The sequence below is a fragment of the Mirounga angustirostris genome, unplaced genomic scaffold (assembly GCF_029215605.1).
Source record: "Mirounga angustirostris isolate CCGP_5_RB_7025 unplaced genomic scaffold, mMirAng1.0.hap1 SCAF_12, whole genome shotgun sequence".
NCBI classification, from domain to species: domain Eukaryota; kingdom Metazoa; phylum Chordata; class Mammalia; order Carnivora; family Phocidae; genus Mirounga; species Mirounga angustirostris.
The window spans coordinates 28,339,843-28,362,473 of record NW_026991720.1 but is presented as its reverse complement, the minus strand read 5'-3'; the positions used below and the strand labels follow the sequence as shown (position 1 = coordinate 28,362,473).

At 47.6% G+C, this 22,631-nt stretch overlaps 2 protein-coding genes across 10 annotated transcripts in view; both read right to left on the bottom strand.

The window, feature by feature from the left end:
* Window positions 1–429: 429 nt before the first annotated feature.
* On the bottom strand, window positions 430–7,913 carry FEZF1 (FEZ family zinc finger 1). The gene is made up of 5 exons (XM_045865106.2): window positions 7,714–7,913; window positions 2,655–3,526; window positions 2,274–2,408; window positions 1,897–2,029; window positions 430–1,459 (listed from the first exon to the last, which is right to left on the bottom strand). The coding sequence occupies exons 2-5, from the start codon at window positions 3,453–3,455 to the stop codon at window positions 1,101–1,103; spliced, it is 1,428 nt and encodes a 475-aa protein (XP_045721062.1). The 5' UTR covers window positions 3,456–3,526; window positions 7,714–7,913; the 3' UTR covers window positions 430–1,100.
* Window positions 7,914–18,357: 10,444 nt separating this feature from the next.
* CADPS2 (calcium dependent secretion activator 2) overlaps window positions 18,358–22,631 on the bottom strand; it is a 517,989-nt gene continuing 513,715 nt past the window's right edge. For all 9 annotated transcript variants that reach the window (XM_064575007.1, XM_064575000.1, XM_064575003.1 and 6 more), the window contains one exon: window positions 18,358–19,254. In XM_064575007.1, the coding sequence (XP_064431077.1) occupies window positions 19,084–19,254 (171 nt within the window). In that variant the 3' untranslated portion in view covers window positions 18,358–19,083. The remainder of the gene's footprint in view (window positions 19,255–22,631) is intronic.

Genomic DNA, 22,631 nt, shown 5'->3' with positions numbered 1-22,631 from the left:
ACACGGAGGCTCTTTTTGCCAGCTGTGTACAAATCAGTATGTGCCTTCAGGATGCAAACAACAGATACCCTTCTGGATGGTATTGTCCTAAAGCATGATTGGTATATTACACACCTCTCCTAGATATGTTGTTTCCATTTAACTGAGCGCTACAAACGTATCAGATGGCCCCGGACAAAGACATGTTTCTGTTGGAAAACTCCACATCTTCTGTCTCTGAACTTTGTCAAATTTCATTACTTTACCAAAGTTATAACTGTTTAGAGAGACTATCGTTTGTTCTTGGTGAATTTTTCAGATTAAACATTAGGTGATATTAACCCAGGGTTGGGCTTTTAAAGAATATGGAAGGATGAGGTTGTCAGAATAGTGATCTCTAGCTGAATAATATGAACAGAACCCTGAAGTTTGTTGATTAAATAAGCATGTTCCAAGTATTTATTTCCAACAGTCAATGAATCAATTTCCACGTGCAAGAATCAAAACCGAAATTCAAATTCATCCATAGTGAACCACCTTTCTCTAATGTGTATGTGTGTGTATGTGATCACGAATGTGGAACGTGCTTTTACAGGCACACACATCTATGCGTGTATATATAACATACACACAGTGTCTCGTTACCTCAGGGAAAGAGGAAATGATAGTAAACGATCGGCAGGCATCAGGAGATAGCAGAATAACACAATGGAAATATATACAATAATAAAATTAAAATGGTGCAGCATTCCCGGGTAGGATAATACAGATCTCAATAAATACAGCAGAATTTTGTTTTTTAAAAAAACAAAACAAACACCATCTCTCCACCCGAGAGGAAGTCTTTCCAAATTAAAAAAAAAAAAAAATCAGAAACAAAACCCCAAATTTTCTCATAATCGTTAGTGCCTATATAGGATATAATACACAAAACCATTTAGCAGGTACATGCAAGAGGCGAAAGGCTGGGAAATGCAGAGGCTTCTGATCAGCTCTAACATACGGGGCCCAATATGCCCTGGGGTCTGCAGACAAGCTTGGATCTGCAGGACCCAGCTCTATTCCCCCGTTGCCTCAGTAGTGGGGACCCGAAAGGGGCTGGGAAGGGACTTTGGCCTTGATCACTGATGGGCCGGGTGGAGCCCGGGCTGCAGGGGCCCAGGGGGTGGCAGTGGGGGCAGCGGAGGCGGCAAGGTCGCAGGTGGCATCTGCTGAAGAGGGGGCGACGGGTCCATGCCGGGCTCCCCAGCAGACGTGCGGGCCAGCCCCAGACTGCTGTCGTGCAGCTTGCGGACGTGCTTTTTGAGGTCAAAGTTCCTGCAGAAGCCCTTGCCACACGTGGGACAGGTGAAGGGCTTCTTGTCGTTGTGAGTGTGCATGTGGAAGGTGAGATTGTAAACCTGGTGGAAAGCCTTGTTGCAGATATTGCACTTGAACTGCTTCTCCCCACTGTGGGTCAACTTGTGGTTTTTGTAATTCCCTGAAACAGACAAATGACAGGGACGTGGATCTGAAAAGAGAGCTTGAAAAGAGAGGAGTGGACTATTGGAAAGCAAGTGGAAGAGCTGGGAGAGCTCGGAGAGCAGGTGCAGGACTGCGCTCAGCGCCTGCACTTCTCTCCCCCAAGTTTATTTGTAAATACCAACAATGAGGCTGTTCCCTCCACACTTGAAAACACATTTATCAATCCAATTTTATAAAACTAGAACAAGCAGTTAGGAAATACCCCCTCAGTATATAAACCATGTCTTTCTCTAATACTTATCAGACGCACCGGTAGGAGGTTGGAATGTCAGCATATGTCCAGTAACTAGCTGCACTTTAAAAAATCGTTTGTTTTTTTTTCTAAAATACCTGGAAAAGATTAGAACCTTCAGTAAGACTACCATGAAAGGCAACACCCCCTGGGTTCTATACCTTTTTGATGAAATCCTTTGCCACAGAATTCACACACAAACGGTTTGTAGCCTGCGTGTATTCGGGTATGTGTGTTTAAAGTGGAACTTCTATTAAATGCTTTGCCACATTGGTTACATTTGTGAGGTTTTTCCTATGAGAAAGGGAAGAAAAGTGGGAAGTTAGGGTATTTTGTTATTAAGGGGAGTCCTGCAAACTCAAAAACACAGTAATTCTGTCTCTCATGCTTTTAAGCAGAACAAAGGCAAGAACATGGCATTTCCCCCTGTCCAGCTAGCACATTTCAAACTTATGCTAAAGAGTAAGAGTTTAGCAGCTATTTTTCTACAAACCGTTTGGAAGTAAATCAGGTGAAATTGAGACAGACAAACACACACCTGGGTGTGAATGATCTTGTGCCTGCACAGGGTGCTGGCTTGCCGGAAGCCCTTTCCACACACTTTGCAAACGAAGGGTCTAGCTCCTGTGTGCACTGGCATGTGACGAGTTAAGTTATAGTGTGCGTTAAAGACCTTAAAGTTAAACACAGGGAGAACAGGTTAGCCCAACAAGCACTTTGAAATCAAACCCGGTGCGGGGAGGGGGGTGGTAAGGAAATAACCTTATAGCAAATGCACACAAATAATAGCAAAATAAAATGAAATTTGAAAGTAGGGAAGGAAAGAGGGAGGAAGGCAGGCAGGCGGGAAGGAAGGAAGGAAGGAAGGAAGGAAGGGTGAGAGGAAGGGAGGGAGACCTCCCTTCTACATAGTACTTGCCTTTCCACACACTTCGCAAGTGAAAACCTTGGGCTTGGTATTAGGAGAGCCTCGGCTGAAGTCAGAGGTTTTGAATGCGATTTTTTCCGACAGAAGCTGGGCGCTTTCTTTCATATAATGCTGCAGTTGAGCCTGGGACAAGTCTTTGAAAGCTACTCCCGAGGAGTACTTCTCCACCGCCGGGACCACCAGTTTATTCCTTTCAGCTAAATACGTTTTTGGCTGAGGGTGCAGAGGGGAACTGAGGAAGTAGGAGGCCACCGGGTGGATGTTAACGCCGGCCGCCGGGTGGCATGGGCCGTCACCTCGATTCAGGTAGCACAGGGCTCCCATGGCGTGGAAGGAAGAATGGTTGACCACACGCGGCCTTACCAGCTTGTACTGCTGCAGTGGCAGCGCGTCGCGAGCCAGGTCGCCCTTGAGACTGAGCGCGCAGTTGAGCAGGTCGCTGCAGCTGAACGCGGGCGCTGCGGGCGCCGCCGTCGGGGCCGCCGGAGCCTCCAGACTCGCCTTCCGCGGCTCTGAGCCAGTCATTCCTGCCTTGGAGCTCGTGTCGTACGTCACAGGCACGAAAGGGATCATGCAGGGGATCGACGAGTTAAGATGCAGGGAGTGCTTGGGGTCCCCCTTGGGCACGGCTCCCTGCAGGAAGTGGGGGACGGGCAGGGCCTTGGGCTCGGGGGTGCGCGCCATGATTCGTTCGATGGAGAAAGCCAAGGGTTTGGAGGTGCTCATCATGTTGCCCCGGGCCGGAGCAGTAGCTAACATTTTGGCAGTCGCGTTGTGGCAGGTACTGTCCATGACTGAGTCGCCAGCGTCCGTCAGCCGGGGCCAGGCTGCGCCGTCGTCCTTGTTCCCTGCTTGTCACAGACCTGCGGAGAGGAGGACGGGCACCATCACCACCAGCAGCCTCCTCCTCCTCCTCCCCAGCATCACCAGCCGAACCTGCCTGCCCAGCCCAATGGACTCCTGCCAGCCCATCGCAGAGTTCTTGGCGCACCAATGACTCGAGGACAATCACTACTTATTGCTATCAATAGAAAGTGTTGTGTCAATAACGCAGCCAAGATCTCGCCAATCGTTAACTTCCAAGAGGAGAAGGTAAACTAGATAATTGCTCAATTCGCTTCCAACAGTCAACAGGAAAACTTTTTTTTTTCCTTTGCAGTCAGTGACTACTTTTCATTGGCGAGTGAAGTTCCCCCGCCCAGAAGAGGCGGGGGCGCTCTTCGCAGAGCGGCACGCCCTCCCCTCTGCTCACAGTCTTTCGGGCGCACACCTCGCCATCCTCCCCCGCCCCTTTGCTTTTTCCTCTGTCTTTTTAATTCTCAATCTGCTTAACCAGGCTTTAAAGGCCAAGCAAATCTGAGATCAATTTTCTCGTTTAGCTCTAAGTGACATCATCTAAAATCATTGTGCAAGGGCTAAATAAGGAAACAGAGTCTAATTCAGGGGCAAACGCCAGGCTATATTTATGAAACGCCAGGCTCCAGAAAGCCACGGCCAGGAAGCCGACCGCAGCGAAATCCGAGCTTTCCCTGCACGGTTCCGCCGGGCAGACACTGGGCCCGGGTCAAAGCCGCGCCGCCTCCCCCGCAGCCCTTTTTCTAGGGCTCCTCTAGGGCGTGGGGCTCAGGAATCCCGCATCCCAGAGTCTCTGCGGCCCGAACCGAGTCTGGACCACTTGGAAGACGCCAGCAGGTAACTGGCCTCACAAAACGTCCCTGAGTATTAAAGGCCTTGGGAGGCTTGTTATGTGTTTGTGGTTTTGTAAATGCGGTGTCGTGACATAAGCTCGGGAAAGACGCACTCCAGCCACAAAGTTGAGAAGGAGTTGCAAGGAATAAGCGGTGTCACACCAAAAGAAGCCTCGGCTACTACTACAGGTCCCCCACCCCTGATAAACACAGACACACACGCGCGCGCTCTTGTACCCCCACTGAGAGTCCGGAAAAAGTATTTAAGTACCTGCTCTCAGAGCTCTGTCGGAGCATTTTAAATACTGAAAGTTGAGCTGAGAAGGGAAACAACTTAGTGATTCCACCCCCAACCCCCCACGTCGGTACTGCCGGAGTCCGCACTCCTCCTTACAGCAGCGCGGGACGCAGCCAGGGTGTGTGTGCACCGCGAGGCGGCGAGCGCCCGGACCTGCGGGCGCGCGAGCGCGTGGAGACCTAGCCCCTGCAACGCCCCCTTATGCAGGCGCTCCGGGATCTGGCGCCCCGGTAAAAACTCTCCGGGAGGAGTGGTAGAGCGTTAGGACTGTTCCGGGAAGACTCCGTTGGCTGCTCCTCGGGTTGCGCGGGGTCTCGCCGCCTAGGCGGGCGCGGCTCGGAGCGCGCCGAGAACAGCGGCGCTCACGCGCCGCGTTGCTCCCCTTTGCAAGCCTGCGAACGTGCAGAGCTTAGCCCCGGGACTAGCGGCTGCGCAGCGAGGAGTCGGAGGCCGGGGGCTCGAGCCAGGAAGTGGAGGAAGAGCGCAGAGGTGCCCGCTCAGAACCTGGCGGCCTGCACGCCCCGGTGAGTGGTCGTCCGCAGCAGCCCAGAGTGCCATCTACCTGGTGAGTTACCCTCAGTGAGTGCGTGTAGAACAGGTGGTGACGGGTGCCAGACATCGGGTGGCTGTGGGTGTCTTCTCGCAAGAGCCCTGGAAAGGGTCGGCAGCGGGGGGCTGGAAGCAAGCAGGCTAGAAGCCCTGGGGTTGTTGAGCCCCTGAGGAATGCCATCCCAAAATGCGAAGTTGGACCCCAAACGGAGGAAATTAACCTCAAAATAATCCCTCCTCCCTACCCCGTTGCTCAGCCCAGGCCACTCACACAGGCTTTTCGTGAGGGTCTGCCCCGCCCCCGCCGGGCGAACGCACAGGGGTGGAAACGGCCCAGAGCCTGGGCAGGGAAGGCGCCTTGATGCCCAGCGGCAAAGCAGGGCAGCTGGGAGGGTGGTGGAGAAGCTCAGTTGCTAAGGATGTGGGGGAGGAGGCGTGAGTCCTATTGGAAGTTGAAGGCAGCCAAAGGGCTAAATGCGGAGAAAGGTCTGGATGCGACTGGCCTTAACCAGTAGGCCAGGGAAGTGCCTCATTTCAGGTCTTGGGGTGGCTTCGGGCTAGGAGGACAAAAGCAGTGGTACGGAAGTGCCGACTGAGGCGCGCGTAGGGCACTAACGCCAGTCCGGGCAGACGCGCCACACCACTTCGGAGCGGTTCTTGGCCCGGGCTCGGTCACCCAGGGTGCGCACACGCTGGAAATTTTCCCTCCTCTTGCTGCTGGGGCCTCAGAACCTGTCTCCTCTTCTTCCCTGCTCAGACAAAGAGCGCGGGACGGCTTTGCTAGGGGAAAGGCGGAGTTGGCGATGGGGGGCGTCCCACGACAGATGGGTCGTGGTTAAGACTTTAATTGCTGCCTTTTGGGGCAGGTCAGATTTCCTTTCCTACCTGCCACTTCCCAACATCGAAAAATCCCCCTCATGCTGCACTGCTCCCAACACCGGGCCAGGTTTAAAGGAAAAAGCAAAGAAGCACGAAACGGCCTGGCTCTGGAAAGCTTTGGCGCGCCCAGCTGACTTGTACAACTCACCCGCTTCCGGAGCGTTACCTGCCTTCTTGACTGAATGCCACCAGTTTGTTTTACGTTCGTCGCGTGTCCCTCCCTCTTCCCTTTTCCCCCTCCCCCACTCCCTCCTTCTTAACGGCAAAGGAGCCTTGCTTTGACCTCAGTAAATTTCTCCTTCGGTGGACACTGAACTAAAAAGGAAAATTATTGGCTAAGGGGTATACGTGTTTTGTATAGTTAATATTTCAACTGTTTGCTTTTCACTGGTCTTTTCGGGATTTGCCTTTTTGACAAGTGTTTGAAAGTATGGTGTCATCTGAGTAACACAAATATCTCAAAGTAGCAATTATGCCCTTCCTTTAAAAACATCAGACTAATCCTGAAGAGGTGCTTTTATAAATCAAGGTCTTGATATTCCAACATTTGTTAATATTTTCTATTCAAAACCTAACCTAAAACTGTTAATTAAAAAAAAACTATTAAGTAAGGATTACCTTAAACAGAATGCAAAATGTATTTAGGAAGGGCTTCCATCTTACTGTCAAATCTGTCCAGTATGTTGGGGTTTTTTTCCAAACACATTTGAAAGATAACAAACACCACCAAGAAAAGCAGAGCATATTTGGCAAATTTCGAAGGTTCTAAAACTGTCAAATACTTTAAAATTGTTTATTAAAAGAATGCAAGAGAATCTTGTTCATTTTGTTAATGGCAAAATAGAAACTACAATTGGATTTTCTTGGAGAATCTTATAATCCCCTCTTTTTTGGCCAGAGCTGGCGATTAAGTGTCCCTCCCCTCCCAGCCACAGAAAGGCAGTATTTATTTGCCCCACTTTAAATCCTTGTGGAAGGTGAGTATTAACTGTGTGGCTTATCCTGCATGAGATGTACTGAGGAGAGCAGAGCAGTCCTTGATATGAACAGACCAGATAAACTCGAGTTAAGACCTTTTGAGAAAATAAGAAAAAGTTCTACTCCTCTAAAATAATTTAAAGTTCTCATTTTTTGCCTACAGTATCTAATTTTTATTTCAGTGCTTCCTAAACTGTGTTCTTGATTGCTCAAGTTGCATGATTTTCACAGGCTTTTTATTTACATCCCTATCACAAGCCAGTGCAGTTTTTGGTCAAAATTATTGCAATCTGAAATAAAAGGTAATATAGTGGAGCCTTCAATGACCAAATAACCCACAATCTTTCATCTCTTATTCCTTAATAAGTCACAGAATATGTTGCATTTTTAAAAAATAAAAGAATGGATTGAGAAATATTATAACTTATCCAACATTCTGCCAAGTGCATTAATTCATCTCTGGTCATTTTTTAGGATTTTCAGGTCTTTCCAACGTCCACGACTCCTGCCTCTTCATCAAAAATAGCAGTCTGCTTTCCCTTTGCTTCTTATGAGCTACCCTGAGCTAAATGGGGCAAGATTATTATTTTGACCACCTCCCCTCCCCAGGCACTCAGACCCATCCGCAGTTCTTCCTATTTAATAAATAGCAACCTACCTTCCTTCTAGAGGAGCAAAAACATTCCTAAATTCTTCTACAGTTTTGCTCAGTCTTTATCCCGGACTGGTCTTTTGTTATTTCTTGTGGTGTGTGATGGAGGCGGGGTGTTGGAGTAGGCCCCAAACAGGAGGGTCTGCAAGGTTCAAGGAAAGAGTCTTGTTGAGTACGTCAGATTAGTTAATGAATACACAGGGAGAACTAACTTCCTAGCATATCAACAAACACTTGGGCGACAAGTTCAGATTTAAGGGTACTAATGTGCTTTTAGTTTGGAAGCAGATGTGGATTTTTTTGCTAATTTTGTAGAGCATGTGAAGGGTAGTATCACTGGTTAGTTGTAGAGAAGGGGTCAGTTAACTCAGAGCCCTCCTTTCTTTTGGGGGAGGGGAGGTCGGCAAGTGGTTCGTTGTTCATCTTTAGACCTTTGTTGTTACTACTGTTTCTTTTTTAGTAGGGCTTCGTTGCAACCTAGTGAAATTACTGTCCTCAGAACAGTATTTACATATGAAATCAGTTTGTAAAAGTAAAGGAAGAGCCCCAAAGGTGGGAGCTGTTAATGAGCCGGCAAACATTACCGACAGGGATCACCTGCCCTGGGCTTGTTCCTGCCCGTGCGCTAATGCTGGGATTTTTCTCACCCGTTCCCACAGGCCTGTGACGTGCGTTCCCTACGGACTCGACTCAGGGCTGGACTTGATGGAAAAAGAAGTTTATAAACAAGCAACCCAATTTCTCCTGCTTATTTGAGAAGCTACCTAGAAGTCAAGCTACAAAAGCCAGACAAGCTTTGCCTGCAATTTACAACGGTGTTGTTGAATCCTGGGAACTGAACAATTAGAAGAGGACGCCCCAAATATGCTCTCTTGTTCTACACTGATAGCTGGTTATGCAATTGGCTGATTAGCGTTTTTGCAGCAGTCCCCAGATAATTTTTGTGGCCAAAATAAAAACTACATTCAATCCAGCGCGATTCTTTCCTTGATACTACCCAAGAGGTTTAGAGCAGTTTTGATGTTATTTTCAAACTTTCTTATTTCCCACGAAATAAATGTCTATAATAGAAATTCAAATAATACAGAGCAGAGAATTAGATTAGAGAAATGGAGAAGCAAAAAAGGTAAATCAAAAAAATCCTCGAGCTAGAAATCTCTGAGAACCGTTTAACAATGCAGTTACCTCCCGGGCCCCGGCCGTCAGCGGCTCCCGACCGGGAGCGCCCCGCGCCGACCCGCGGCTCCCGGCCGCGGGGGCCTCCATAACCGCGGCGACCTCGGCGTCCCCCGGCCCTGGCCTCGGACGGGACCTGCGTTCCCGCTGCGGGCGCCGGCGCGGAGGTGCCCCGCCTCACTCACGATTCGTTTCCCGGAGCAGAGCCATTTAATGGAAGCCCGAAGTGAGACGGGAACGCTGACCACTCTCCCCGGCTGGACTCTCCACTACTGGTCCTGGCTCAGGAGTCCCGAACAGTTAAAATGACGTTGGCGAGGCCGAGGGCCACCGGGCCCTGTGACACTGCCTTGAAGGGGCTAGGTATGGTGACCCGAGCGGCTTAGAGGGGCCTGGGAGATGGGGCGCTCCTCCCGCAGCCCGCCGCCAGCCAGACCTCCCCGCCCGCCCCCCGCGCGGGGGCGCCGCCAGCCCGGCTCTCGCGCCCACGCGGGGCCTCCCCGGCGCCCCGACTGCCCGCGCCGCGCCGTCGCCACCCGCGTCCCTCTGACCTCCGGCCTGCACACCTTCGCCCCCCGCGGGCCTTTGGGGCGCGATCGCGCTCCTCCCTCTCCCCGCCGCACCCCCGCGGATCCCGCGGCGGCTGCGTCCCTCCCCTCCCCACCCCCAAGGCTGGGAGAGGGGGCAGTCACCAAAGGGCTTCGGGAGGGGGCGCGGATCGGGTTTAAAGACCAAGTAACAGATGGCGGAGGACTCCCGTTTGAAAAGTTTTTGAACAGAACGGTCGCTAATAGACTTGCTTTGACGACTCGGAGTGTAACTGAAGGGCCGTTTCATCTAGATGTCAAGAGAAAGAAAACAGGCCTGACGCCGTGGCACGCCCAAGGAGGAACTAGAGCATCTTTTAATAAGTTTTGCTTGTCATTTTCAGTTTCCCGGAAAACACTTTCTTAAGCCGATTTTGAACGGGGTTGGGGGGTCACCTCTGAGTTCTACTCCAAAAACCTTTCATTGCCCATTGTCATACATTTCTGTGCCTACCCCGGGCCCCGCGAACCCTCCCTTCGGAGCCGTTTGGCTTGTGCTTAGAATTCCTGGGTATCTGCTGACGGTCCCGGGGAAAGCTAGATCTAAGTAGATTCTTCTGTTGAAGAGCTGCCTTCAAATTTCCCCTTTGGGCCCCACCCTCCAATTTGTCCTTTCGTTCCGGTTCCCGAGCTCTCCCTGCCAAGCGCTTCTTCCTTGCTAAAAGAGGAGGAAATGGGATGGCTGTCCGCCGAGCGCGATACCCCGCGGCCACCTCCAGCTGGCTTCCACAGTCCCTGCAAGAGGCAGGGAGACGCTCAGCCACCGGCCGTCCCCCTTCTCTTGGTGCGGGTGGACCCCCTTCTGCGATATAAACTAGCCCCTCCCCGCCAGGCCCCTCTCAGACCCGCTCCCACAGGCGCTGTACACATTTCAAGAGTTGAGATGTAAATGCCAAGAAGAGGTTTGATCCGTCTTTAAGGACTCTTACTAACTTTTACCGTGTTCAATTATTGCTGTCTTGGTTTGAATTAATTTGGAAGTCATGTTTCTTTTTCTCTCCCCTCCGTGTCCTCTTTAAGTTCATTTCACTCTCTGGCTTTCACTGACGGCGGGTCTGCCCTCATAGTTTCCCGTTAGACCCAGAGAGGAAGAGGGTACAGGAGACACCGCGGAGCGTTAAGCGCCCCGCCTCAGTGTTGACGCCGGTCAACAGGGGAGCAGCACCCCGCGGCCCGCTGTGACCTCGTGGGGCCGGCCGACTGATGTCACGAACGTGCCCGCCGCCGAGGCCCCTGGGGCCTGCTTGGCAGCCCTGAGCCCCCGCCGGGCCGCGGGGTGGGCGGTGGGGAGAGGAGCTGGGCCTGGGTACAAAGCCGGAAGAAGAAGAAGGCTGTGCATCATTCAAAGACTGAATGGGGTCGGTTCCTGCTGCCTGTGGAGGGGAAGAAACCCCTCCTCTACCTAACCCTGTGATTCACAGCTTCTCATAAATTTACATAATACAAAGGCGTAGATGTAAACCCACAGGACAAAAATAATAATTCAACAGCACATATTCCATTTTCGCACCGTGGGCCTGGATATGTTCCCGGTGTTGGCACATTAGCTGATTTCCAAAGCTTTTTACTCGTGACGGAGAATAACTGAACTTTCACACCACTGTTGAAAGAAGAGGCAGAGAGGAAGAAAAAAAGGGAGAGAAAGAGAAATTGGCTTTAATGACGCTGATTTGGATTTCTTAGGAACGGCAAAAGAATTTAAAAAATTAAGAGCATATGCTGTGTTCAAAAGGCGGTAGGCTTGATAAAAATTGGGGTTCCTTACCTTCCAAAGGATCTCTTCCCCTTTTATTCGGCAGATACCGACGTTTTGTTTGAAAAGCAAAATCATTACCCTTTAATATTAATAGGACATTGCAATTTATTATTTCTCGAGATAAGCGAAGGCCACAACATTTCCTGGCGGAGTGACCCCAATGTCAGCCGGACTCCAACTGCCCAATTCAAATATAAGATGGAAAAGCGAAGCGCGGAAGCTATACAATACACGTGATTGCTGTCGTCGCCTTTCTAGGGTTAGTGTTTTTTCCTGTCTTTTTTTTTTTTTTTTTTTCCTGAGTTTGAACTTAGACACCCCTAGTAAATTCAAATTCTGGAACTCTCCTTGAGGCATTTTCTTAGTGATTCCCTGTGGAACGCGGGGCAAGGGCAAATCCAGCCGCAAGATCTCTGGGACCCCAGCGTCCCCTTATTTTAGCCACGATGGCCGCGCAGGAGGGCTGGGGCCCTTTGGTCTTGCGTTAGGCCCCGGCCAGTGAGTCTCGCGTCCAGCCCCGGGTGAGCAACGGCGCCCTCCTCCTATTGTTTCGGTGCGGGGGTGGGGGTGCCGGGGGTAACTGGAAATCCGCAACGCGGAAGACCGTCTTCCCCTCCTCTGTCTTCTGCCTCTTACGGTTCTCCCGGCTTCCCTTTCCTCTGCAAAGCCCCTATGCAAAACTGGCCATATTCTATAACTTGCAATCCAACCCCTCAGTAGTTTGCGGTTGTTATTTACAGTGATTTCTAGAGCTTTTAATTAAACCTGTAAGGGCAGGAACTTCAGCGGAGAAAACATCCACTTTTTCAAGTAGGCAGCAAATTATGCCCCCACCTGCCCCCCAATTGCTGCCCCATAAAAGGTAAATTGTGATCCCCTTGGCTCCTCCAGGTCCCTTACTATCCTTTTAAAGCTGGATTCTTCAATTATCCATTGAAATGGAGAACAACCAACCTTTTCCCCTTTCTAAGAAAGTTCTTCGTAAGTACTTTTACCACCAATTTGTCCAGACATTTCGAGGGCTGGAATAAAGGATGCCAGTTTCCTGCCCTGCTTTGACCTCCTCAGCCAGGGTGCCTTCGTCTGGGGAAGGCCACACAGCTAGTGGACTCCTTGTTAACCTGAACAGATGGTGGCAGTTCCCTTTGCCTTGAATTGTTTTTCTGTGAAATGGGACTAAATCAAAGCCCGCTTCATTCTTGGGAGGCTTGGAGATTGAAAAGAGATTTTAAAATAAACTACTTTACATATGAAAAGCTATCTATCATCTTGTTAAAAAGTTAGGCTATAAACTTTTCCAAAATATTCTTCAGACAACTGTATTTAAAAAACAACCCTTCTGCTCAATGATTCAGTTTCTGGTTAAATACATGGACATGTTAAAATACACAGAAAGAATCACATTTGCTAAATTATTTTTCACAACTTTGAGGATTTTTCCTTGTCGTTGGGGGCCTGCTCTCCCACATTCAGTCCTGAGGTCCCCAGGGGACACTTTCTTCTGTAGAATGATGAATTAACCTTTCACAAAAGCTTTTCAAAAATCCCAGTTTGATTAAAGCAGATTTCATCTCTTTAGAAGCAGTTAATGCATTTCTAAAATTAATCAACTTTCTGATAGACTATCCTAATTATATGAAAGAACACACCTTAGCAATCACACAATGTAACAACAACAACAACACCACCACAACTGGGCAGTTTGAATGAATGACAGTGAATGAAGTTCTTCAATAACTTTGAAGTGTGTTTTTAAAAAAATTATTACCGGGCGTTGGGGGTGGGGAGGATCTAACAAAGCTCTCTCTTGCCACAATCTGCGGCTACCCCAGCCTTTCCATGTTCCACTTTCCACTTTCTGAAATACAGTCCTGTTGGGTTCTGACTTTTTCCTATGTAACCTCTTTTTAATGAAACTTTTCCTACCTCCCTACCAAAATCCTCTTCCAAAGTTACAATTAGTTTTGCTTCCTTGGTATTTTAGGGAAATGCCCTAAACAACAAATTTCAGCATTTAAATGTTTCTTTCTGCCAATCACACCCAAGAGAGGTGTTACTTGTTGGGTGTTAGCAAGGAAGTAGTGTTAAAAGACAAACTAGAATTGATTTAAAGCAGAAAAGGAAATAATTTGACACACCACTTTTAATTTTTGCAAAGCTACACATTGTGTGTAGGGGCTCCATAAACAAGTCTGTCAGAGCCCAAGAAAGGGTAACTACCCTGCCTGATGATTCTTGAATTCGAAATCAACTCTTCACTTCCTCTCTGACTTGAGAACCACTGATCCTAGGGATGGAAAAAGATTTTAGGCCATTTGAGAATATGTTTATTTGCTACATTTTAGGAGTCACCCACAAATAAGCACATAAACACAGTAACTCTTAATGTAAAGTTGCGAAGTACAGGGAGATTAAAGGCATCTGTGGTATTCCGGAGCGCTGTGTGGTGTGTGTGTGTGTCAAATTCTTCCCTGCATCTGGAACCAGAAGCTGAAGGCAGGCTACCTTAAAGGAATGACGAAGATGGGAAACATCTCTCCCCTTAAAAAAGTAGCTCTAGTCCCAGCCCAAAGCAGGGAGAGGCGTCTTCCCCTTTCAGAAGCGATGAGTTTCTGCCTCCCCAAGGCCACCAAGTGCCTGGCCCTGGCACCACCAGGGCACGCGTCTTCCTCCTCACGGACACGCTGGGATGTGACCCTGGGGCATGGCCGCCGCCCGGACTGGTCTCCAAGTATTGGAGTTTTCCTGACAGCCTTCTAGGGCTGTCAGTTCAGCACTCCAGGCCAGGCCTCGGTGCTGACTGCCACCCTCAGCGTCTGCCGTTTTTGCTCAGTTTCCGTGGCTGAGGCCAGCTTGGGGCACGCTGGGGCGGTTTGGTTTCGTCTGCTTCTCTCTCGGTTCCGCTGCGCATTGTCCAAGCGCTCCCTGTGTGCGCATCTCTGGTCTGAGACGCAGGACGCCAGTCTAGGCCTCCTTAAACTTTGGAAAACATTAATGAACACCAATTTGTCCCTTAAATTCTCTTGAACTTAACCTACTGGCTACAGGCCGAGGTCTGAGATTCCTTGCCTATAGGTCTAGCATCTCTGGCTCATACTTGTCCGGTTTCAGAGCCCCTGACCAACATCATCCCCTTGTGGCCCAAAGACACGTCTCCAGCTGCCTCCCCTCTTCCCAGCCACTGCTCCAGGGGCTGCTCTCGGCAATGCCAGCCCTTTCAGCAGACCCAAGTAGGTTTGCCCCTCCCCGTCTGCTCCTCTCCTCCCACTTGGCCAGCCTTATATATAACCCCGGAACCGGACAATTGTAGCCAGTCCACTGACACGCCAGGGACCGGGCTGAAGATCCGTTGAGCGGGCTGTGATCTAGAAGGACCCTGAAACCAACCCCGGGGAGAATGGCCAGAGAGTGGTAGTTGCACGTTGGCAGAGGCAGGCCTGCCACAATTTCTTTTCAATCCATTCCTCACGAAGAACCAGTTAGTACTGGCCACAACTTATTACATGCCTCTAATTCTGACAACCACCTTCCTGATTAAGTGGCCATTTTACAGAGAAGTTAAGTGACTCGCTCAAGGACATAGAGCTCAGAGGCGGGCAAGAGGGGTAGCCGTTAGGAGGCAAACCCAGGTTTTTCTGGCTCCAAGGCCCTGCTTACTACGATTTCCCAAGCTGTGTCATGTGCACCTGGTTCTGGGCATTTCTTTAAATCAGGGGTCTTCTTCATTTGGGGAACACTTCGAGTTCTCCTTCTCCCCCTTCCTCTTTTCTCAGTAGTATACTCTCACACTCCAGTGCCTATTCCCTTAAAACAACGGCCTATTGCACACGGACAAAGGGCGCGATTGACTGTCACTCATGACTTCGGGAACCCAGGCTCAGAGCGTGGTGCTCAGTCTGTATCCGCTTCTGTTCCTTTAAGCATCTTACTTCTGCGTCACAGAGAAGAGCAGATTAAGGCATCTCTGCACCCCACCTTTCAGCCAACGCTGGGGGGAAAGCCTCACCCTCGGAAGGGGGATGGTGGGCAGCCGCCAGCCGCGCACTTCGGGGACTGCGGGCGTCCCAGCTCCCTTTCGCCTCCTCCCGGCTGCCCAGGCCCCCCCGGAGTACCGGAGCCAACTGAGCCGTCCGCTTTCCCCGAAAGTTCCTGCCCGGCCGGCGAGCAGGGCTTGGAAGGAGGAGGAGACCCGCATAGCACCGGGGCAGAGGGTGGGGATGAGGTAGGGGGACCCCAGGTAAAGATAGGGTGAGCACTGTCTTCCAGAACTCCCACAAGTCAGGCTTCCAGACTCCGCACCCAACTAGTCCACGGGTTGGTTTGGGTTTTGTCTTGGCCGGGGTGGGACGAGAGGAGGGCTGCGGGTGGGCGCGCGGGCGGGCGGTGGGGGCAGAGCGCGCAGGGGCCCACCCGCTTGCTCTCCGCCGGCGGCGCGCGAACGGCTCGCAGGAACATCGCTCTATCACCTCCCTTTGGGGACCCGGACCGGGAAGTTTCCATTTTCTGTTTGGGGAGTAAGACATAAAGGCGGCCGAGCTCTTGCTCGAATCGCCCGGCTCCGGCCTTTCCACGAAACGCGTGGCGGGAGGGGCTGGGAAGGCCGGCTCTGAGCTCCGGCTCGCGGGAATCCCGCGCACGGCCGGCCTGCGCCCCCGCGCCCCGGGCCAGCCCCGGGTCCCCGCAGGTTTGGGCGGGGGGGCGGGGGTTGGGGGCACGCGCCTCCCGGACTGTCGCAGCAGGCAGGGGCTCCATGAGCAGCGATGGCAGGGTGCCCTCCTTCCCACCAAGCGCACCTTCCAGGAGCTCCCGGACCCTCTCGCCCGAAGTCTTCGCGGGCGAAGGAGGGCGACGCCGGGCCAGGCCGGGCTCCGACCGTGGGGGGCGGGGTGGGAGCCCTGAGACACTTTGCACCGGCGTTTACTGCGAAAGTAGCAGGAAATCCTTTCTGCAGAGCGAGGGACAATGAACAAGAACTAAGGGGAATTCGAGTGGAAAATCCGTGAATACAAGAACGACCCACAGCTGGAGCTGAGAAGTTTACGTTAAGCACTGCGTGGTTCTTTCCCTTTCCGGGAAAAGGCGTTATTATTATTTCTTCTCCATGAGTTTGGAGAAACTTTCCTTTTAGACGTGTTACTTAACAGGCCCATTCCAGCTGGATATTGGACTGCATTAGGTATTTTCTCCCGCAACACTTCTTAAACTGCACAAAGAATGCACTTTTTGGCCCTTCCCCCAAACCATTTAGGAGGATAGAGCTATTTGAGTTAAAAATGATTTTCACCTGGGGCGCCTGGGTGGCTCAGTTGTTGAGCAGCTGCTTTCGGCTCAGGTCATGGTCCCAGAGTCCTGAGATCGAGCCCCGCGTCGGGCTCCCTGCTCCGCGGGAGGCCTGCTTCTCCCTCTCCCACTCCCCTTGCTTGTGTTCCCTCTCTCGCTGTGTCTCTCTCTGTCAAATAAATAAATAAAATCTTTTAAAAAAAATGATTTTCACTTTAAAAGTTTTGTTAAGATTTGTTAGGCTTTCGATTAAATCCCTTTTAATGAAATAAGTTAAAAAATAACAACACTTGGCTTCCTTTAATAGATGCTTGGGCATTCACCCTAACAGTCACACACACCGATGAACAATTATTAAGTCATTTCAAGCAATTTGTAGTTATGTTGAAGAGAATTTCTGGGCAAAATCCCAAAAATGACTTTTCATTCTTTTTCAATTACTTTATAAATTTCTCTTCATACACCCTTCTGTGGCTCAAAGGTTAGTTCACAAAGTCGTGGTAGACTCGTGAACATCTCCACTACCTGCCTTTGGCTCCGTCCTCCCTGTGGAAGCCACTGGAGGTTGGACTGGGGAATGGAGCTTTTAGAAACCTCCTGGGTACAGAAGGGAAGGAGCAGACAACATCCAAGTCTGGAGAGAAACTACAGGAGGCTGACCAGCAAAGAGGGCCAGCAGGCAGGTGAAATAGCTCAGGTCAGCAGTAGGACCCTCCTGACCCCAAGTGCTTTCCCCTGCATATCTGAATTGGATTAGTTAGGTATTTCCTTGACTATCTATATATATGCCTGGGAGGGGGGGGGGCATCAGTCATTCATCATTCATACTTTAGGACAATATGGGCCAATTACTCAGGGATGAGCTGTATCAAAGACACAGACATTTAGGGGAAAACAAGGATGGGTGATTTCCAAGTATACAGCCATTTGAGCTTGCAGCAGCAAGCATGGGGAGGGTACCACTGAGTTTAGGATAGCATGACTGGACACCTGGCGGCCCAAAGACAGGCTGCTATTGGATGTGAGGGCGGAGAGAGGGAAAGAGAGCATTCCAGGACAAACTGCCTTCCCACAATACTGAGTTGGGAGAGTTAGTCTCTAATCCAGGAAAAGGGAAGAAATCTCCTTTCATGTTTATCTTGTATCACAGGAGGTCCTACCCCTAGGACCCAGATTTGAGCCGAAACCAGTATCATATAATAACTAGATCAAATGGATTTTTGTGGGCTAGCCCAGCTACTGAGGCACCATTTATAACACCATAAGAGAATGAATTTGGAGGTCTAAGAAGTTGTTTCACTTCCAAAATTCCAGAACTAGAGTTTACACAAATTCAGGGATACCTCCAGTTATTTTGTATTAACTTTCCTCATTTAAAAATTACTTATGAATGTAGTAGCACAATATGCCAGGACATTTTAGGAAAAAAACACAAAAACTAAAATTCATAAATTATAAAGTATAATATTACTATCTTTCAAAATTATAGCAAGAAAATACTGTGGGGAAAGAAATAACTGTTAATATGTCAACTGCTAGTTAAATCACTAGCACTCCTAGTATTACTTATTATTAGTTAACACTAACTGCTAATGTTAGTAATACGTAAGTATGTGGTCAGCGTTACCTTTGCTATGGAAATATGCTGTCATAATAACTTATTCTTTTAACAAGCGTGTGTGCCTATTAGGTGTAAAGCAGTGTTAATATCTTTTACTCATCTGATTGTAGACAAAACAAAACAAAACAAGAAACAAAAACACAGAGCCAAATTGTTGGGATGTCTGTAATACTGCAAACATTTTTTACTGCATTTAATTTATATAATAAGTCTAATAAATACAGAAGTGGTTTTGACCAAATAGATTTTTATTGCCTGCAAGCTGTTACACTTAGAAGTAGGAGAATGCGGTATGTGGATGGCAGCGCATTTACTACCTTACGCTTTGGGATTTTTTTTTTTTAACTTGAAAGATATGTTCAGAATAGAACAAGACACAAGCTGATGGAGGATCTAGTCTATATTTGGTTTGGCAGTCCTTTCAGCCGGCAGATGAACTCAGAGTACTAAGAACCAAGGTTAAAGTTTTTACACACATCACAGCAATGGCAAATTAACTACGAAAAAAAACCCAACCCTGACACAGAAATGATAAACTATTAAATACACACCATTTTAACAAGGGGACAATGGAGCTGGCACAGTGATCAGAAGTGGCTTCTTCTCACAATGTCTACTATGAGAAATGCAGATCTCATTTCACACAGAGGACACTACTTTGATGTAATTACAGAAGAAAAAGTCAAAGCTTCTAAAAAACCAAAAAATCATGTTCCAATCACAAACAAAGCCAAAGCTCATTTTAGGTCAAGCTGCACAGAAGAGGCTGGATGTTAAAAACAAAAACCAAAAAAACTTGGCATTTTCCCCTTTTACTCTGCTTCCAGGTTGACTCTTTACAAAGTGGAGGGGAATACAAGCATTTTTATTGGGTCCAGACAATCAATGTAATTACAAAGACAGGTTCAAAATAAACAAGGTCAACATCCTCCTTCTTCCTACAGCACTGGCGGTTATCAGCCTTCTTCTTCATCACTGTCTTTCATGGTGATGCCCTGAAGTCCTCCTCCTTCTGAGACAGAGGCTGTAGCCTCCTCCACTGTTAACCGTCTGTGCAGAGTATCATAGGTCTTACTGTTCAGTGTGCCTTCTAACACACCCTGCAGTCGGAAGTCCCTGTATGTTTTCTGGAGGAAGAAGAGAGAATCTGCTTAGATAACTTATGGATTGTATGCATGGATGTCAATATGGATGTCTGTATGTATATATCCTCAGTTGGCATTTCAAAGATGATCTTGGACAATTCACTAATGGATTCCGATTCTAGCTGCCCGTGTCAATCAACTTGTTGGTGTATTTCTGGGGAGAAAATGAAATGAGACTTCGGATACTGCTTTTCAAACTAGAATCACTCTGAATAGATCAAAATGTTGTGACAGATGACAAATGAGCTTTTCTCCAAAATATTCCTGATTGCACAGACTTTACTATTTGAATGACTTGTAACAAATGATATGCACTGATATACATTTTTAATATGAAGGAATTCTCGGTTTTTCAGTTCCTTTAATACCGAAAAATACATTTTATAAAATGCATTAGCTTTTCGGGGGGAGGTGTGGAGGGACAGAATTACTCCTATTATCAGTAAAAGAAATTTGCATTTTCTGTATTTCTGAATTATAACATTTATTATATGTACCATTGGATAAAAATGTGTGTACACCTAAAAGTCTGTATGAATTCTGCCCTTTCCTTTTGAAATCCCCTTGGAATGTGAAGTGTCAAATTCTGGCATAAAGCTTCCATAGATGGGCTAATAAAACATGTATTTATATTTTCTGTGAAAAGTATATTATTTGATGTACTGTATGTCAAAAATAGGGGCGCCTGGGTGGCTCAGTCGTTAAGTGTCTGCCTTCAGCTCAGGTTGTGATCCCAGAGTCCTGGGATCGAGCCCCGCATCGGGCTCCCTGCTCGGCGGGAAGCCTGCTTCTCCCTCTCCCACTCCCCCTGCTTGTGTTCCCTCTCTCTCTGTGTCTCTCTCTGTCAAATAAATAAATAAGAATCTTAAAAAAAAAAATAGAACAAACATCATGTTAGCGTTTATGTAGTGATTCCTAAGAACAGTGACAAGAACAACAGAACACTGGGCTCTGCGGCACAGGAGATACATCACCTACAAAGCTTCCCTTATTTCACTTATCCCCTTAAGTGCAATTTTTCCTCAGATACGATTTTTCTATGGCCAATCACATTATTGATTTTTATTTTTTTAATTTTTAATTTTTATTTTATTTTTTTAAGATTTTATTTATTTGAGAGAGAGAGAATGAGAGAAAGAGAGAGAGAGAGAGAGCATGAGAGAGGGGAGGTCAGAGGGAGAAGCAGACTCCCTGCCGAGCAGGGAGCCCGATGTGGGACTCGATCCCAGGACTCCAGGATCATGACCTGAGCCGAAGGCAGTTGCTTAACCAACTGAGCCACCCAGGCGCCCCCATTATTGATTTTTAAATGAAGATATCCCATTGCATGGAGGCACTTCTAAGGCTGTTTTTAATGCTAACTATCTTTTAAGATTTTGTTTACTGTCCTAGGTTACATTTAGAATAGTAAGCATTCAGATGTCAATGGACTGGCCCTCAAGTATCATTATCTATCAACGTGCCACTGTTTTGTTCTAAATGATTTCTAGTGGGCACTTCTTTGTTGTTTGCTTTATACTCAATAGATGAAAAAAGTCAAATAAGAAGGAATGTTGTACTTCCTGGCCCGATATTATAAGTCCAGTGGCTGAAAATTAACATTAAGGGATGCTTGATTTCCCTCAACATAATATATAAAAGGAAACTTTTAATATTCACACAGTTGAATTGAAGGTACTTATTCGTATGAGGTAGGAAATGCTGATGATGAATGGCATCTTAATCCCCTTGATATACACAGCTGGCTTAGTAACAGACTTTGGGGAAGGAGTAAATCCATTATAAGATCGAGGGACCATTGGTATTTCACATTTTATCTTCCTGTCTTCTTTACGCTGACTTACGCCCCCAGTATCATTCCAAGTTTCAGAGGTGATATGCCAAAAGCAGTATGGAGGGTGAATAATTGATAATCACTTGTTATAAATTAAATTTATATTTGAAAAGTTCACCACCAAAGTACACCAAAAGTAAACTGAACTGTGAGAAATATGGTACAGTATCGGATGTCAGTATCTTAACAGCAAATAAAAATTTGATTCAGAGGCTGTTTTTTTTCCCTTAAATGATCAAAACTATTTTTTACTTACGTTTTAATATTTTAAGACCCCTACACCCCACCATCCTCACATTCTCTTTCTAAGCTGTTACCTTATTATTACTAAGGTGGTACTCTTTTACACCAAAACTTAGGTAATTCGCATCAAAACCCATAGAAATAGCTCTGAAAAGCAAGTTTTGTCCAGAAAATCTGGTACCTGATATACATAGTATTATTACCACAGATTTGTGTGCAAGGCTGTAACTGTTTAATAGTTCCATTAAAAGTATATCAAGCACACAAAACATTCATGTATAGATAATGCATCAGACATGAAGTATAATTGTTCCGCTGACAATTATATACTGAGTTTGTGAGTCCTACTTTATTTTATTAGAATTGACTTTCCTTAGACTTAGCTTAATTGTCAGTATGTTGGTGAGGACAGATTTGTACTGTGGATCTGCAGTCCTGAAAGCTTTCTAATTTACATGTAATTAAGACTCTGCTTCCTTATTTTATCACTAGGCAATAAGCAGTTAGGGGAGCTGCAGGACAGGTATCCCTGCTCTCTCTCTCTCTCAGAATTCGTAAAATGTTATTGACTCTTGGACATCCTCTGTGGCTGCCAACGAAGGTCTGCTGGGTCTTATTTAAGACAAGGGCCTGCCATAGGGTGCTCCTGCTCACTTGTCTTTTCTCTTAGTGAAAGAGGCAGCTGATTTATGTTAACTGCTTTTTATTTTATTTTATTTTAATATGTTAACTGCTTTTTAAATGTCACACGGCCACTAGGGAGAATGCAAATCCATCAGCCATTTTGATTTTTTGAAGATTCTATTTTTCTCCCTTCCTCAATACAGCATTCTGATGTTAAAACCTTGCGAATAATTTCTTAGTCCTAAACTAACTCTTCGTGAAGCTCTTAGGGGAATTTGTTTTTTCTTAGCGAGCAACATGAATGAACCAATTAGTATCTAAGTGTCTTTGTGGGGCAAAGTTAGCTATCACGTACAGCTTGATGGCATCTGTGGGCACAGACGTCTCCGCTGGGCAAAGAAGAATGACGATGCCTGCACGTAGTAAGGACTAGACTGCCAGAGTCGAGCAGCTTGGCTCCTGGGTAGAATGCGCTACTCTGTGGTAACATGCTGGCTTACTCTAAGTGATGTGGATGGAAGGAAAGCCTACTCGGGGACCTTCACAATTGTATACACTGCTATTTAACAGCTTCTTAACTTCACTGAAAAATGAACATTATAAATATAACCATAGAGGTTCTGAAGAATTATGAATCTATGTATGAAATTGGTTAAAG

Bases quoted from the DNA above. Each gene is read 5' to 3' on its own strand.
- FEZF1 (XM_045865106.2), bottom strand. From the start codon at position 3,455: ATGGACAGTACCTGCCACAACGCGACTGCCAAAATGTTAGCTACTGCT. The intron at 2,030-2,273 runs GTGTGTGTTTGT...CCTTTCTCATAG, and splicing joins ACAAGATCATTCACACCCAG to GAAAAACCTCACAAATGTAA. The intron at 1,460-1,896 runs GTATAGAACCCA...TGTCTGTTTCAG, and splicing joins CAAAGGATTTCATCAAAAAG to GGAATTACAAAAACCACAAG.